The 15,195-nt window shown below is 46.5% G+C and overlaps 1 protein-coding gene across 3 annotated transcripts; it reads right to left on the bottom strand.

The window, feature by feature from the left end:
• Window positions 1-1,567: 1,567 nt before the first annotated feature.
• Window positions 1,568-14,819, bottom strand: LOC119440731 (estradiol 17-beta-dehydrogenase 8-like). Of its 3 annotated transcripts, none has more exons than XM_049662413.1 (4): window positions 14,700-14,819; window positions 7,328-7,541; window positions 3,864-4,060; window positions 1,568-2,553 (listed from the first exon to the last, which is right to left on the bottom strand). In XM_049662413.1, exons 1-4 carry the CDS (start codon window positions 14,748-14,750, stop codon window positions 2,149-2,151), a joined length of 867 nt encoding a protein of 288 aa, XP_049518370.1. In that variant the 5' UTR covers window positions 14,751-14,819; the 3' UTR covers window positions 1,568-2,148. The 3 variants fall into 3 exon arrangements, with proteins under 3 accessions (XP_049518370.1, XP_037561543.1, XP_049518371.1); XM_037705615.2 differs by lacking the exon at window positions 14,700-14,819 and adding an exon at window positions 11,177-11,407; XM_049662414.1 differs by lacking the exon at window positions 14,700-14,819 and adding an exon at window positions 9,646-10,339.
• Between the last annotated feature and the right edge of the window lie 376 nt (window positions 14,820-15,195).

Genomic DNA, 15,195 nt, shown 5'->3' with positions numbered 1-15,195 from the left:
TCACGCCACCTTCTTGTGTGTGACGTCATTAGTGGGGTCATTACTTCCGCTTTCTAGTTCTTCTTCTTCTTTCTGGGGTTTTACGTGCCAAAACCAGTTCTGATTATGAGGCACGCCGTAGTGGAGGGCTCCGGGTTAATTTTGACCACCTGGGGTTCTTTAACGTGCACTACAACGGCCGGGATTCGATCCCGCGACCTCGTGCTCAGCAGCGCAACGCCTTAGCTGACTGAGCCACCCCGGCGGGTTTTCTAGTTCCGAGCTTCCAGGAATTTCGCCTAAGTTGTGCTCCGGTGGCGGGTCTCTAAAGTCTACGATTATGTGCTTTGGTGCGCGGGAATCAGTGATTGATGATTGAATCAGTGATTGAATCAGTGACTCAGACATAGCCTGCTGCCACTGGAATATGCGCAGTCAGTACACGATGAATCGGCAATACACAAGCGTCCAGTCACGGAGTACATTATCAGATCAGAAATCATCTGTACTGTCATTACACGAAAAAAAAAAAAAAAGCACGAGATGCCTTGCATACAAGCGAAAACTTATGTACAGCACTGCACACTTCAACATGTACCAAAGAGATCATGTTAGCATTCTTTTGCAACAGTGGCGGTTGGAGTGACAGATCCAGAGGTCCCAAAAAACACAACAAAAAGGTTCAACGTGTGCGCTAAACGCTTTGTGAACCAGTGGGTCTCTTCGATTATCCGTTCTTGACAGTCTCGGACTGTCCGAGACATTGCATACGCAACACTCATTGGCTGAAACCAAGGCCTCGTTCAGTCGGGGACGATTAATCGAAGAGGCCTATTGTCACCAGTCATTTAAGCTCGTTTCGCTCTTTCGTGAGAACTATTTTGTTTGCTGTGATATGGTTTCTATCGTGTTTCGCTTGTTTCGCTTGTTTTAACGTAAATATCAAATGAATGATACGCCAGAACCTATATATAGTGGATTATTTTTTTTTCTCTCTTCTCTTTCTCTTGTCGTTTCTGCATCTTCCTGTGACCATCCTTCGCTCTCCGTTTTGCCACACTGGGGCATTAATCGTAACTGTTCCGGATGCGTTTCTATCATGTACAAGTCTTATTTGTTTATGTTTCTCATTTTGAAAATAAAACTGATAATGACAGAGTTGCCTTGTTCATATTGTCACATTTAGCGCTGGGGAAGAACCAGGCAGTGGCACAACTGTGAGTCACAAAGGGCAAACTTCTGCGCATAAAAGCAAGTAACACGTGCAACGAGAGTTGCGACATAGCTCGTCGATCACCGAAATGTGGTCTACGGAACAAGCGCGCCGGCTATTTATACATGTTCCAGAGTAATCACTCGTGCCTCAGGTGTGTTCCAGAATCTACAACTATTCGCGTCGCGCGAGAAATCTGATTACACAAGGTTTTGTCGCTATGCAATCGGCGACAACATTCGATAGAGTAGCGATACATGAACGCGTGTCTTGCGTCGAGCGATAAAATTGTAACAGTGACGAAACGATCACTGAAAAACATTTTCACCTATAATTAAATAACGATCACCGAAAAACATAATCAGTCTATACGCGTGTCAATACCTGATCACTTTATTTCATAAACGCCTCTTCACAGGTTCTTCACGGTTTCATAGTGCTCTTCACGGGTTCGGGCTGACATGAAAGCCTGCAACCAGCAGCGGGCGGGGTTCGGGCCACCGCGCTCCCCGCTGTCTCGGCCTCCCCACGTGTTTCTACAGATCGACGGCAGGTTAAGCACATAAGCCCTGACTCGAGAGGTAGTGCACGCGGCCCTGCGAATGCTTGCGGCAAGTGGCACCACCCTAAACACTATGATCTCTGCTGCTCGTGGCCAATAAAGCAGTCAGTGAAAGCAAGGACAAATAGCCTCAGTTTTGAAGTGTGCACGTATCTTTAAATCTGCTGCGTTTCAATATCTCGGCTGACCGGGCCTGTTGGCGTTCCGGACCCATGAGATCCCAGCCTCCTGTGGTTGGGCCCGAAATCGACTCCGCGGCGACGTGGTAACCAGCAGCGAAAGAAATTGCCACCTGGCCGGCTGCAGCGGAATGTCCGTCCCAACAGTTCACGAGGACCAGGCGCGAGTTCTTGCTACACACACGCCCAAAGTCGTTTCGTCACAGCTCCTGCGGTCACATGTGAAGACCGCCGGTGACTTCGAAGGCGGCTCCTGTGACGAACGAACTGTCCGCTTCGTCGCACAGGAACCGGACGACTCTGGCGATCTCCTCGGGTCGCGCCATCCGACCGAGGGGCGTGCGGGCGATGATGTTAGCGCGGTCCTTGTCGCTCGTGTCGGCTGTCATGGGGGTGTCGGTAAAGCCCGGCAGTACGACGTTACAGCGTATGCCGTGAGGCGCCAGCTCGAGCGCCGCCGTCTTGGTGAAGGCTATGATGGCAGCCTTGGAGGCGGCGTACGCGCTGTGATGCCTCAGGCCCGTCAGGGCCACGATGCTGGACACAGTTACCACGGAGCCTTGTTCCACGCCTCGCGCCAGCATCTCGTTGACTGCAGCTTGCACAGTCACAAACGTGCCCTGCGGGATACCGTTAGAAAAAGATATGAATATTCAACGTTCATGCTGGAATCTATGTGTGGCGAAGCTTTCTTGAAACGCATAAACTAAATGCGCTGCGCGCAACTCTCTTTATCGTCATCCAATGCAACGTGTAATTTCATGCAATGTGTATGTTCGTGCACAGCACAGTTCACAACTTTAATGGTATGCAACGTTTATGTTTATGGACTACACTGTTCACGTGCTATGCCGAAATGCTGACAGCAGTTGAAGCGAATGCCCACTGTGAGGCATTGATGGAGTGATGTCACGAGGACAAAGTCAATGTTTCGTGCTTGTTGAGGGAAGATTGATGAGGAGGGTTGTTCGGTAGAGAGCAGCACGACGCAAAAGGCGAAGGTAAGATCGACTGTTATTCGCCCGTTTCATTCCAGCGCCCGTGGCCAAATTGAAACTGGCGCGCGCGCACTTTTGTGCGAACGTGCTCTCGCGCGCACGTGCTGTGCGACGCGGCAGTAGAGTGAAACAGCTACTTGGTGTTTGCACGAAACATTCTCCTTGTTTACGTGTTGTACGGTGTTTTCGTGTTTCAGTGGCTCTTGTGTCCGTGTACGCGAGTGTTGTACTTGTAATGTGGCATTCAAGAGAGCCCTAATTTGCAATTGCCGAACAAATTAAATTATGGGGTTTTACGTGCCAAAACCACGATCTGATTATGAGGCACGCCGTAGTGGGGGACTCCGGAGATTTGGACCACCTGGGGTTCTTTAACGTGCACCTAAATCTAAGTACACGGGTGTTTTCGCATTTCGCCCCCATCGAAATCCGGCCGCCGTGGCCGGGATTCGATCCCGCGACCTCGTGCTCAGCAGCTCAACACCATAGCCACTGAGCAACCACGGCGGGTACAATTGCCGAACAATATTTATACCTTGTGAACATTTAAATGTAGGGTACCCGAAGTTTAGAAATGGTGTCCTTGTTGTTGTTGTTGTTGTTGTTGTTGTTGTTGTTGTTGTTGTTGTTGTTGTTGTTGTTGTTGTTGTTGTTGTTGTTGTTGTTGTTGTTGTTGTTGTTGTTGTTGTTGTTGTTGTTGTTGTTGTTGTTGTTGTTGTTGTTGTTGTTGTTGTTGTTGTTGTTGTTGTTGTTGTTGTTGTTGTTACAATTATGAGCCGCCATGTAAGGGAAGAGGAGTAGCCGGCGTCACATACAGGCGCTACCTCTCCTTAAATATTGTTAAGAAATGCTGGTAGCGTTTTCTGTTTTTGAAAGTTTGCTCGGAAGTTACCACGTGATGCATAGCAGTCTGGCAATCAAAAATGGCTTACCTTTAGATTGACATCGATCACTTGGTCGAAGACCGCCCGATTCAGGTCGATTATTCTGCCGCCTCTCGAGACTCCGGCGCAGCAGACAACGATGCTGACTGGTGGCAGCTCCGAATAATTGCGAATGCAATCGAACAAGGACGTCACTGACGCGTTGCTGGTGACGTCGACGTGCCAAGCAACGTGGCGCGCAGTTCCTGTAAGCACCAGGCACAGGTTACACAACGCAAGCGCCACTGTCGGGCTGTTTCGTTATCAGGTCAGGGCGAGATTACGAGACCACACATGAGACTGGGCAGCAACTTCTCAAACCTGTGCTGCATGGTAAGAGGTGGCTGAGATATTGTTGTAGAGATCGTATCTCACATAAATATTTTTGTCAGAGTAATGGCGCGTAATATAATTAAAACAGGCGAGCCTACGACTCTAAACCATCACGACCGGAATGGAGCACGAGAGCGCGTGTGCGTACTTCTTTTTTATTATTATTATTGATATGATATAAGGAGATGTTGACGCACAAATAAAGCGCCGGCTACTCCTTAGCTCTTGAATGGGTCTAACCTGCCTCATACAGGGTTCAACATACAAGAATACATGTCAAATAACCTTCTCATACAAGCAACGTTTTCATAACAACACGACAGCGTGAAAAAAAAAAAAAACGTGGTACATACAATGAAGAAGTTCAATAACTCCAAGGCACTGCAGAAGAAAGTTTCAAAAATACAAATAATAATGGCACCTTACAATACAGTCTCTAATCAGCGGTTGGTGCACACATCAGAACAGAATAATATAACCATATAACTAATAATATAATATATAATCAGAACAGAATAATAAACATAATATAATCCACAAACACATATACATATACAGCGACGCTGCAATAAAAGGAACATCATAAGCGTTAATAATGGCCAACAATGCCGCTCTCTTTGAGAAATGTTGTTAACGATTTTAGAGCGCTCTTTTGCAAGACTGTTGTTGACCAAGGGCCCAAAAGTTTCCTTAAACTGAAAGGTATGCGGTCTAATGTCATTAGAGTTGATTTAAGTCGGCGTCTTGGTGTGTCGTGATGCGACCAATCTAAAAGGAGCTGATATTTATCTTCATCTACAAATCCACAATCACATTCGGAGGTTTCCGCACGGCCAATTCTATGTAAGAAATGTTTTTAGTAGGCAGTACCTATAGCCTTAATCGATGAATAAGGGTTTCCATATTTCTGTCTAATGACAATGGAACTTTGAATTCAATAAGCGGATCCATATGGTATAAATCAGAGCTCTTCGAATTCTGGTCAAACCATGTATTTCTACACATTTTGAAAGATGTTGCCCTTTTAATGCAGCGTAATTCATTTTTTTTTTATATTGGGAGCGAAGCCGCATCATCTTTGAGGTGTGCTTGTCGTGCTGCCTCATCGGCTGCTGTGTTGCCAGGAATGTTACAATGTCCAGATATCCACTGGAATTTTATTTCATGCTTCTCTTGGCTTGCCTTTGTGAGGTATCTAAGTGTTTCATATTATATATATATATATATATATATATATATATATATATATATACTATTACTGATTGTTTTTGCTTTTGTGCTGCAGAGTGATATTAGTGCCGCCTGTTATTCGCTGAAAATTACCAATTTTTGCGCATCTCGTACTGAAGTTATAAATTTTACCGCATATAGGATTGCGAATAGTTCAGCCGTTGTGGACGAAGTCGCACGAGACAACTTAAATTATTCTTGTTTATTGAGGTGCGGTATATAAAATGCTGAAGTTGACGAGGTTGCTGCACTGGAGCCATCTGAATAGACGTGTATGTATCCTGAATACCGCATATATATCTGGTAAAGTGCTAGTTGTTGAGCAGCATTGAATGCACATGACTCTTTTTCTGAATATGTCATCTATTGACAATTCGATTTTTGGAAGAGTAAGCAGCCATGGAGGATTTTCGACATCTGAGTTCCACAATTCCTTTCTTGGCAATATATGAAAATTTTCTTGAATTTCTTTATGAACATAACTTCTATCTCGTTTCATTATGTCTAAAGCCAATGGGTGCACTTCACTCCTACCGTGATAACACGCAAGTCACAAAGGATGCCAAATGGTGCTTTCTCAACCCCCCACACCAAAAAAAAATAATAATAAAATAAAAAAAAGGTAACTATTAACGGTAGCTGAGAGTCTGTGTATCTTCGTACAACTTTCTGCGTTCTTTTCTTTTCTTTTTTTTTTTTCGTTTCACATTCGCCACAGCCCGCTACCAATTATGAGACGATCTTGAGAAATCAAATCAAAATATGTGTCTTTCGTATTTGGATCGCTTCCTCTACTCGAGTGATCGGGCCTTAAATTCAAGGCTTTCGCGCTATGTTTCTCGTTAGCTTAATACATTGTTCATCGATTTCGACTGACTGCAGCATTCAAAGCCGCTTGTGCCGTCTTGGTCTAACCATTTATCGTTACTGTGGAAATCGCGGTACGTTAGGAACAATATGACATTTCATTGAAATTCCCATCGTATATCGACAATAGAACCTGCTATTTTAGCCAAATGTAATTAATTTTTCAAGTAGCACTCGAGCTGGGAACAATACTAGGTTTATCTATTTCTTTATTTATTTAATCGTTCCCTCATTCATCTCCATTCGCGAGATATGATCAGCAATAAGCATCGCACCGCTAGAGATACCCATGCTAGCTCCCTTTAGTCTTGCTTGAGCACGTACTAAAATACCAGAATACTGTTTCGCCCAGATATGTGCCTCAAGAAAGGCGGTACATCCTACACCGTACACGAAGTCACCGGTGTTTGCTACCGTCTGTGTAAAGCGAGGCTCCCGTTAGTCTGTTACATCAATGTTCCGAAGCTCTAAACAAACGAAGGGCGAAGCCCTACCTTCTAGAGCGCTAGAAAGGCAGTATACTTTTATACAGTCGTAACGAACCACACGGGTGATTCAGCGTGTTCTCTGGTCTCGCACGCTGCTTTCAAACACATTTCTTGTATATATATATATATATATATATATATATATATATATATTATATATATATATATATATATATATATATAGATAGATAGATAGATAGATAGATAGATAGATAGATAGATAGATAGATAGATAGATAGATAGATAGATAGATAGATAGATAGATAGATAGATAGATAGATAGATAGATAGATAGATAGATAGATAGATAGTGCAACTTACGGTGGTCTTATCCGGACCGCCGTCATTTAGGACCTGGGTCTGTCTGTTACCTCGAAGAGGTGGGACGTAATGCTTGACGCATTTCTCTCGCATTTACTACTCAATCACCGCTGCAAATAATTTTTTTTTGTCCCGCTGTCGGCGTGGTTGCGTCAGGTCTCCCGTCAGCTAGCCCCGAGCAAATGCGTTTCAGGCTACGTTAGCGTCACGGACGGCCCCCCAGTAGTGCTCACCTTCGGGTAACCGAGACACAGTCTCGACGGCGGAGTCCAAGTTGCAGTCTGCAGCCACCACTCGAGCGCCCTGGGCTGCCAGTGCGTCGCACACGCAGCGCCCGATGCCGCTGCCCGCGCCAGTCACCAGTGCAGTCCGGTCCTTGAGCTTCGACATCGTCAACACTTCGGGCAGCGATGCGCTAACGGGATGCGTGTTCCGTCTCAAAGCATTCTGAAAAAAAAAATCGGACAGGAATCGTCGCTCAAAAGGTGAACTCGTAACAAGAGCAAAGTGTTGGTTCGGACTAGTTAGTAATCCATACTTATTAGTGTTTTAGCGCAGAATGTACAAAAAGTAGGGTTGATCCCTCTTTCATAGGAATCGGTAGAGCACGAAAGTGAGACATGACTTCACTGAAGCTGCTACATGTTTACTGCACGTGAAGAATGCAACTGGTTGGACATTTACCACGATCGCATCAGTGGCTTCGGTGAAGGTGCGAGCATTCTGATCCGGCTCCGCAAGGGCTAGGGCAGCCAGTCGAGCTGCGTCGCGCTCAGCGACAGGAATGCGAGTGGCAGAGTACGCACCGTGCGCCGCGAACGCTCTAAGGCGTTCTGCTTCACGCTGGAGTGTCTCTCGCCGGAGCAAAGCGAGATTCGCCCGGCGACGTCGTTGCTCTTCTGCGCCGCTTAGCGTATTAGGAGGCATTGATCGGGCTTCTTTTCCAGAGTTCCTATGTTCGAATCCTGCCGTCGGACAGTATTAATAATGTTTTATATTGTGTGATTATTTCTTGTATTATTATTGTAGGAAACTATGCACGACGCTCTACTTGGTTGTTTGTTCTATGGCTACACCGCGTTGGACCCTCCGCTGTGTTGTGAATACCAAAGCGCTCCCTGTTGGCGCTCGTTAGTGTCACCGCTCCTAGACGACAACTATCACATCATCCGTTACATCCGTTGCCGGAAATCAGTCGAGAAACCCGGGATAAAACACTTTCGTGTTAAAAGCAAAAGAAGTTAGCGCATGTTCCGTTCGTGTCTCTGTGTGCGTTTTTGTAGATTCTGCGCTAAAACACTAATAGTAAGTATGGCTTAGTAAGAGCTCTCGAAATGGCGCAGCTCTGCCAAATCTACTGCGCGAATCGGAGCTGGTTGCATGCATGGTACGCATGCTCGATATATCCGTACTGTGGTACCGTATTGTGACAGTAACCGATCGAAATGATGCAACGTATAAGCCGATTGGTACGAGAATTCTCCAAAATTCAAAAAAGCAAGCTTAATGATCCGTTTGAGTATTCCGGAATATACGTATGGAGGACGATCGCATCTGTAATCACAAGTAGACTGTAAAGCCGTATCATACATTGTTGACAGCGCATATGCATAAGGGACAGCTGGGCAGGCAGTGGGTCAGTCTTTCAGGAACACTGTAGCACGCGTCGTGCGTCCAAAGCACTCGGACGATCGTTGGTGTCGGCGTCTTCGCATGGGCGGCCATCATAGGCATAGCAGCCAGATGCATCGCGGCCTATGATTGTTGGGCGCCGGCGTCGCCTCGCCGATCTTCTAGCATCAGTAGTCGGCAAAATCACCGCGCGTCGGGACGCGTCACCCTGTTCGCGACCGACGCTTTTGACGCATTTGACGCTTTGCCGCGTGTCGAAGCGTGCGGATGCATGCCAGTGGTTGGGCATTTAGATGAACTTTGTGCATTGATTTAGGGCTAGGATGTTGATTTACACGCAGAACTTTTACAGGCTCCATGGAAAAGAGTGAAAGTTTTGACTCGCTCCTCCTCTGATTTTTCAGTAGAAAATTTAGTTAAGCGTCTTCGAATACAACCTGCAGGACTAATATACATATACCAAGTAAGCAAATCTTTATTTGGCAAATTAAGCAAAACGACAACATTTTAACTAAACTAAGTAAGGTCACGGCCAACGCCTGTAAAAAAACTATAGCACGCGTAACCATGAATTGTGGAAAGTTGTTAAATGTATGCCGTACAAATAACAGTACATGAGCATTACAGTTTGAGTTAATGTCTGCGAAAATTGATTATTGATGTTCGACATGTCCAGTGTGATGTGTATGCAAAGTTAGAAGTATGTGTGAAAATTAGGCGCATTGCGAAAATCACTGATGTCAGTTAATTGCAATTTGGAGCACGCAACTTGGTATGGATAAAGTCTGTCTCCGAAAAAAAAAGAAAAATAAACACGCGCTAAGAGATGCTGAAGGAGGTCACACAACTTCTAAGCACAGCTAATTCAAGGTCGGTGAAAGCACACGGTGAATGTTCGTCTCCACCAGCTGATACACACACGGGATGGCCTTTACTGCCCTGTATACCCATGACCATGACAGCGGGTCATAGGGGTCCTCTGCGCCAAGAAGGCAAGAATGATAGGGCCAGAAAGACCGGGGACAAAACACGCAAGCATGGACATGGACATAATGAGAAGGAAAACGTTCAGAAAATGCTGAAGCACCTGGTAGAGTCAATGCGCGCGATTGTCTGCAGTGTCGAGAATCCGGCCGCCAAAAGTGCCCTGCAGGTGCTCGCCGTACTGGAGCCGCTTATCTCAGCTCTTTACATTTTGTAAAGCTTTTGCTTGGCACCTGTGCTTCTGACGTAGGAGAAGCCCACACGCCAACTTCGTCTTAGTGCCTTTATCTGAACATTCATTTGAACTAGTGACCAGAGATAAGGTCTGGAATCCGGTGGTGGCTTCATGAATGACATGTCTGAATGTTTATCAACAGAATGTTGAACTTGCTTTCACCAGTTCGGCCTCCCTCTTTCTATGTCATTATCATCCCTCATCACACCTTTATGTCCCCGTTCCCCCTCCCCCTATGCAGAGTAGCAGGCTAGAGCATAAAGCTCAGGCTGACCTCTCTGCCTTCTTTCAAATAAATTACCTCTGTCTACCTCGTTCACTCTTGACAAAGAGATTACAGCTGCAGTGAAAAAAGATTAGCACAAGAGGCCGATGACCGTAGCATGGAAATGGAGGTACGCGGCGCTCTTGTTCCCGTGCACACTAGTATCTAAAGTGCCACATGATTCATGTTTCAAAGAGGGGGTGCCTGGCACTCTCGTTTTCGGCGTGCTAGGGCACAACAGCGTCGCGGGCTGCAATTTATCTGATCGGGTGATCGGTCACTTATGCTAATCTTTTTCCGCTGCAGCTGTACCTTGCGGTCTTCCTCGGCAACGCGCTGGAGAACCCTGCAAGCTAGGCCCTGGACTGAGGGCCTCGACATCCTAATCACCTTTCCTGCTCTTAAAGTGTTTTCTCTCTCACTCACTGTCTCCTTTTTGCCCAGCACTACTGTTGAAGTCAGGCGTAGCAGAAACTTTCCTTTATTGCGATAGCAATTATACGCACACGCCCGGCGAATTTTCGCCGCCGTCATTGCCATCAGCATTGGTGTGATGGTCCATAGGGAAGAGATTGATACGACCTGATCTTTTAACATCATAGGTAGCGGTACAAGGTAGATTTTCGGGGGAAAAAAAGAAAGATTAATGAGAGGTATACAAAAATGCTAGATAAAGAACATAGTATACCTGATTAAATCAAGCCGGCTAGATTACTATTTGTCACCGCCCCGTTTCAAATGGGATGCCATTAAATCATCATCATCATCATATGGATTATTCTATATGCTAGATAGATGCTATATTCTTGAAACACCAAAATTTCTCTGGATGGGTTTTGTGGTCTTTACTGAGTTACTCACTAGAATTTTGGCAATTACAGAGCGCATAGAACAGCCATAAAGCATTTAATTTTCAGTGCCTATACCTTAAATCCTAAACCTTAAAATCGTCGGCCCTTCGCCTACTGGAAAATGCGGGTAAGCGAAGCTTGTCCTGCGTGCACCTTGTGTTTGACGGTTATGTTTCTTGTGAGTAACTTGACGTGACCAAGGAAAGGTCACGTGATCTGCTCGGCGTTGGCGGAGTGCCGCAGCTTGAGCGGCTTGCACCGTAGGGTCGACCCTTCGACGACGCGCGCTCTCACGGGTGATCTCCCGTCGACACTCCGCGAGAGCTGCCTGTTGTTCAGGGGTACACACAATACTCCGCCGTACCATCGGTTTTCCGAGACTGAACTGAACGAAAACGAAGCGCGAGCAGCGCGCGCGAAACTTTCCTGCCCTTTCCCTTCCCGGCGGAAGAGAAAATGGCTCTGATTGGCTGCGCACGTGGCGTGAGCGCGCGCCTACGCAGCTGGCACCGTGCCATAATGACTCGCGCTCCGACGCCGGCGAGCCGCCGCTAGAGACGGAGGAGTTTTAGCGTTACATAGCGCGTGCAGGCTAGCGTATTGGGGGCGAGCTCCACCACTGGAAAAGCTGGCGCCACCGTCGGCGTGACGTAGTATGAGGGATCACGTGAACACAGCGGCTGCGCCGTCTGCTTCGGAAGCGCCGAAGCGAGCTGAAAACGAAAGTTTAGTCCCACCTGCGCTACGGTTCTGATTAAGTGGGGATGTTCTCCCGCTTCGGGTGTCTGCTTTACAGCACTTGAAATCACTATAATAGGTAGTGGCTGCCATTGAAGGCGTCCGACATGGTAGGCTATTGCTCGGTACCGCAGTGCCGGACGCGTACGCAAGGGAGCCCGGTGTCAGCCTTCACATGTGCCCGCAGGTCAAAAAGCTGCGTGTTGCTTGGTTTGCGAAACTTAGAACCGGCAAGCAGCCATCGGCTACAACTCGGGTGTGTAGCAAGCACTTCCGCGAGGAAGATTTCTACTACGGCGTTGGGGCTGCGATGTTCGGTGAGTAGCAGAAAGCGTGCACTGAGAAGCTCGCCCGCGCGCGCTGCCCGGTTAATGTCATGAAGATTTGTTCTATGAACTTCTTGATGCTAGGTACTGGCAAGTTCACCAGAATGAAAAGGGAACGGTAAAAAGCAAATTCAAAAAAGGCATGGCATATGCTCATGTTTGGGTTAGCGCCAAACAACTAATGTACTGGATTAAGAAAACGGAAGCAGTGGGAAATTGTTCGCTGAGAACACCGATAAACGTACAGTGCGATGCAACTTGAAAATAATAATATTTAAATTTCCAAAAATTTAGAAAGAAAATATTCAATCGTTGCGACTGCACATCACAAGTCGCCGTAGGCGTCGAAGTCTCACTTATAACGAAATTATGTTGAACAGCTCTGATGGCGTCCATGCAACAATTGTTGCTTGTGTACTGTCAAATGCTCATATGCTGCGGCCTAAAGCTCACGGCACGGTGCGAGAACGCGCCCGCAGCGAAAGCGAAGCATTGTGCGTGGACATGCATGCACACGCGCAGTCGGTCGCCGCGAACCCGTGCGATTGCTTCATTGAGTCTTCATTCTGTTATGCTCCATTTGGTTATACAGACAGCACACTATAAGAACATATTTCACATAGTCTGCTCTCAGCGATTGCCTACTTTCCAAGCAAGAAGCTGGTTCGGGGGACTCCATCACGGCGACCGCGCGCAATGAGTGTTCACTGTACGTATTCGGTAAAGAGATAGCGTCTGTAAACCATTCCGTGCTTTCTGTTTGCCCAAGATTATTATTTTAGCAGCAAGAAGCTTCCCTCGTTTGGAGAGTACTTACATAAATGTCCAGGAGGGCTCTCACGTGGTGATTTCATTGAGCGCCGACAGCCAAACCTATGAGAAGGGCGCCGCGTTATCCCTCATATTACGCAAGCGAGGCGCTTCCGACAGATAGCGACTCCGTAACTCCTCGCCTCCAATACAAGCTTCGCTTGAATATGCAAAGCAATATTTGGGACCAAGATCGCAAAGTGATGAAATTTCGCTGGTATAGGCGCCAATGCTCCTTACGGATCGAATTGTTCACTGGGCGCTTGCTCGTGCTGACGGCTCTCATGCAGTCTCATATCGTGTTGCGTGTGACGCCTGCAACGCCACTAGCGGCGCTCATCACGCTAACGTTCTCAGACTCCTGGTAGCTGTCAGGTCTCTGTACCTTCTGCCTTGCGTGCTGCTTCGCACCCTCATTTAGTTACAACACCATCCGAGGAGTCCACGCACAACGCTAAACTTTGCTATCGCTGCCAATGCATCGCTTTTCGCGCGAAACTGCCAACTTGTTAATGCGAAAGTATTATATGTCCCATGAGGCAGAAAAGCTTGCGTCGTTGTCCGCAACGAGTGGTACCAAAAACGGCCGACGACACAAAGAATAAAAAGGCGCCGAAAAACGCTCGGATAGACGTCATATTTCTGAGGGAGGCTCCTGTAAACAAAGTAAATTAATGGCTTTGAAAAGAGAATTGGTAATTTTTGGTCTGGGTGGCAGTCGAAAACAGGCCCCCGGGGTGCGAGACGAGCATGGTTCCCCGACGCCACGGCAGCTTTTTTTTTTTTTTCCGGAACTTTCACTTAGCAAACACTAATTGCATCAATTTTCGCCAAAGAAAGCAATACATAATTATACATATACACATACTTTCAAATTTGCATGCATACATGTGCGGTCAGCCACATTTTGGCTAGCCATGTCATGTTTAAAGTTATTTTAAAGTTGCGAGGGGCTCTATCCTCGTCAGCCAATCCGGGGGGGGGCATTCTTGACCGTTAATTACGTCAATGAATTTGGAAACACCCTCCCGGAAAAGTAGTCGTGCAGACCTTCTGTTAGGCTCACAAAAAATAAAAACCCTGCCATTCGAGCCCGCCACAAACAGTGGAGGCCCATTAGCATAATGAGGTCCAAAGGCAGTCCGTCATTATTTTCTATAGTTAAAAATCTAATACCTAATGGATTTAAGGGCAATTCTTTCTGTAGGGTTCTTTGAAGAACGTCCCAAAATTAAACCTCTTCCCAACAATGCAAAAAAAAAAACGTGGTTGATCAGGGACACGAGGTTTTAAAGCGTGTTAAAAACATGCAGGTGCACCCAGGTACTAAATCTTTTTTCTTTAAGTTACATACCGGTACTTTGCCGGTATGGTCCTTTTTACAAGAGAAGGATTTTTATTTACCTTGGGGAGCAAACTGCCTTATATGTAAACAACTCAACACCACGGTAGCTCCATGGTTCTGGTTGAATAAAGGTGTGCCTAGTGCGAGCGTCATTGGGCACGTGAAGGCGCAGACAGTGAGGAGGTGGCGCCACGTCATGAGTGCATAAAATGAGCGTAGTCATAACGTTCCGAGGTCTACAAACGGTAAAATGCTTTTGCATTCCCACAGGCAAGCAGTCTTACGTGTCTGTGGCAATATTTCTTTCAGCTGACAAAACGAAAGCAAAGTGTGGCCGAATAAAGTGACGATAATAATGCAACAGCGTGATTGCATTTAATTATTTCCGCTGCACCAGAACCACGTCCCTCAGTACTCACCATTTTGCCGATTACTTCGTTCGGAGTCCGCAATAGCAAGACGAGCTGCATCGCTAATTTTCCGCTGTCTTTATGCAGACTTAAATCGGCGCCAGTGACGTTGGAACGTGACGTACTGAACCTGGTATGCTGCATGAGAAAATATCGTGGCCGTTAAAAGGTCGTAAATGTCATGGCCATATAACGTCATGCAGCTCATTTCTACAAACGCGTCAGGCGCGTACGAGGCAAAAAACACTAAGTGACGATAATAATGCAGCAGCGTGATGGCATTTAATTATTTCCACCGCACCAGAACCACGTCTCTCAGTACTCAACATTTTGCCGATTACTTCGTTCGGAGCCCGCAATAGCAAGGCGAGCTACATCGTTAATTTTCCATTGTCTTTATGCAGACTTAAATCGGCGCCAGTGACGTTGGAACGTGACGTACTGAACCTATATAGTATGCTGCACGAGGAAATATCGTGGCCTTTAAAAGGTCGTAAACGTCATG

The sequence above is a fragment of the Dermacentor silvarum genome, chromosome 2, assembly GCF_013339745.2.
Source record: "Dermacentor silvarum isolate Dsil-2018 chromosome 2, BIME_Dsil_1.4, whole genome shotgun sequence".
NCBI classification, from domain to species: Eukaryota; Metazoa; Arthropoda; class Arachnida; order Ixodida; family Ixodidae; genus Dermacentor; species Dermacentor silvarum.
Note: the sequence above shows the minus strand (reverse complement) of the source record. Positions and strands in the feature narration are given on the sequence as shown.

Coding starts and splice junctions, on each gene's coding strand:
- LOC119440731 (XM_049662413.1), bottom strand. CDS start 14,750: ATGCAGCTCGTCTTGCTATTGCGGACTCCGAACGAAGTAATCGGCAAA. Junction 4,061..7,327: donor TGTGTCTCGGTTACCCGAAG/GTGAGCACTACT, acceptor TGGTGCTTACAG/GAACTGCGCGCCACGTTGCT. Junction 2,554..3,863: donor TGATCGATGTCAATCTAAAG/GTAAGCCATTTT, acceptor GGTATCCCGCAG/GGCACGTTTGTGACTGTGCA.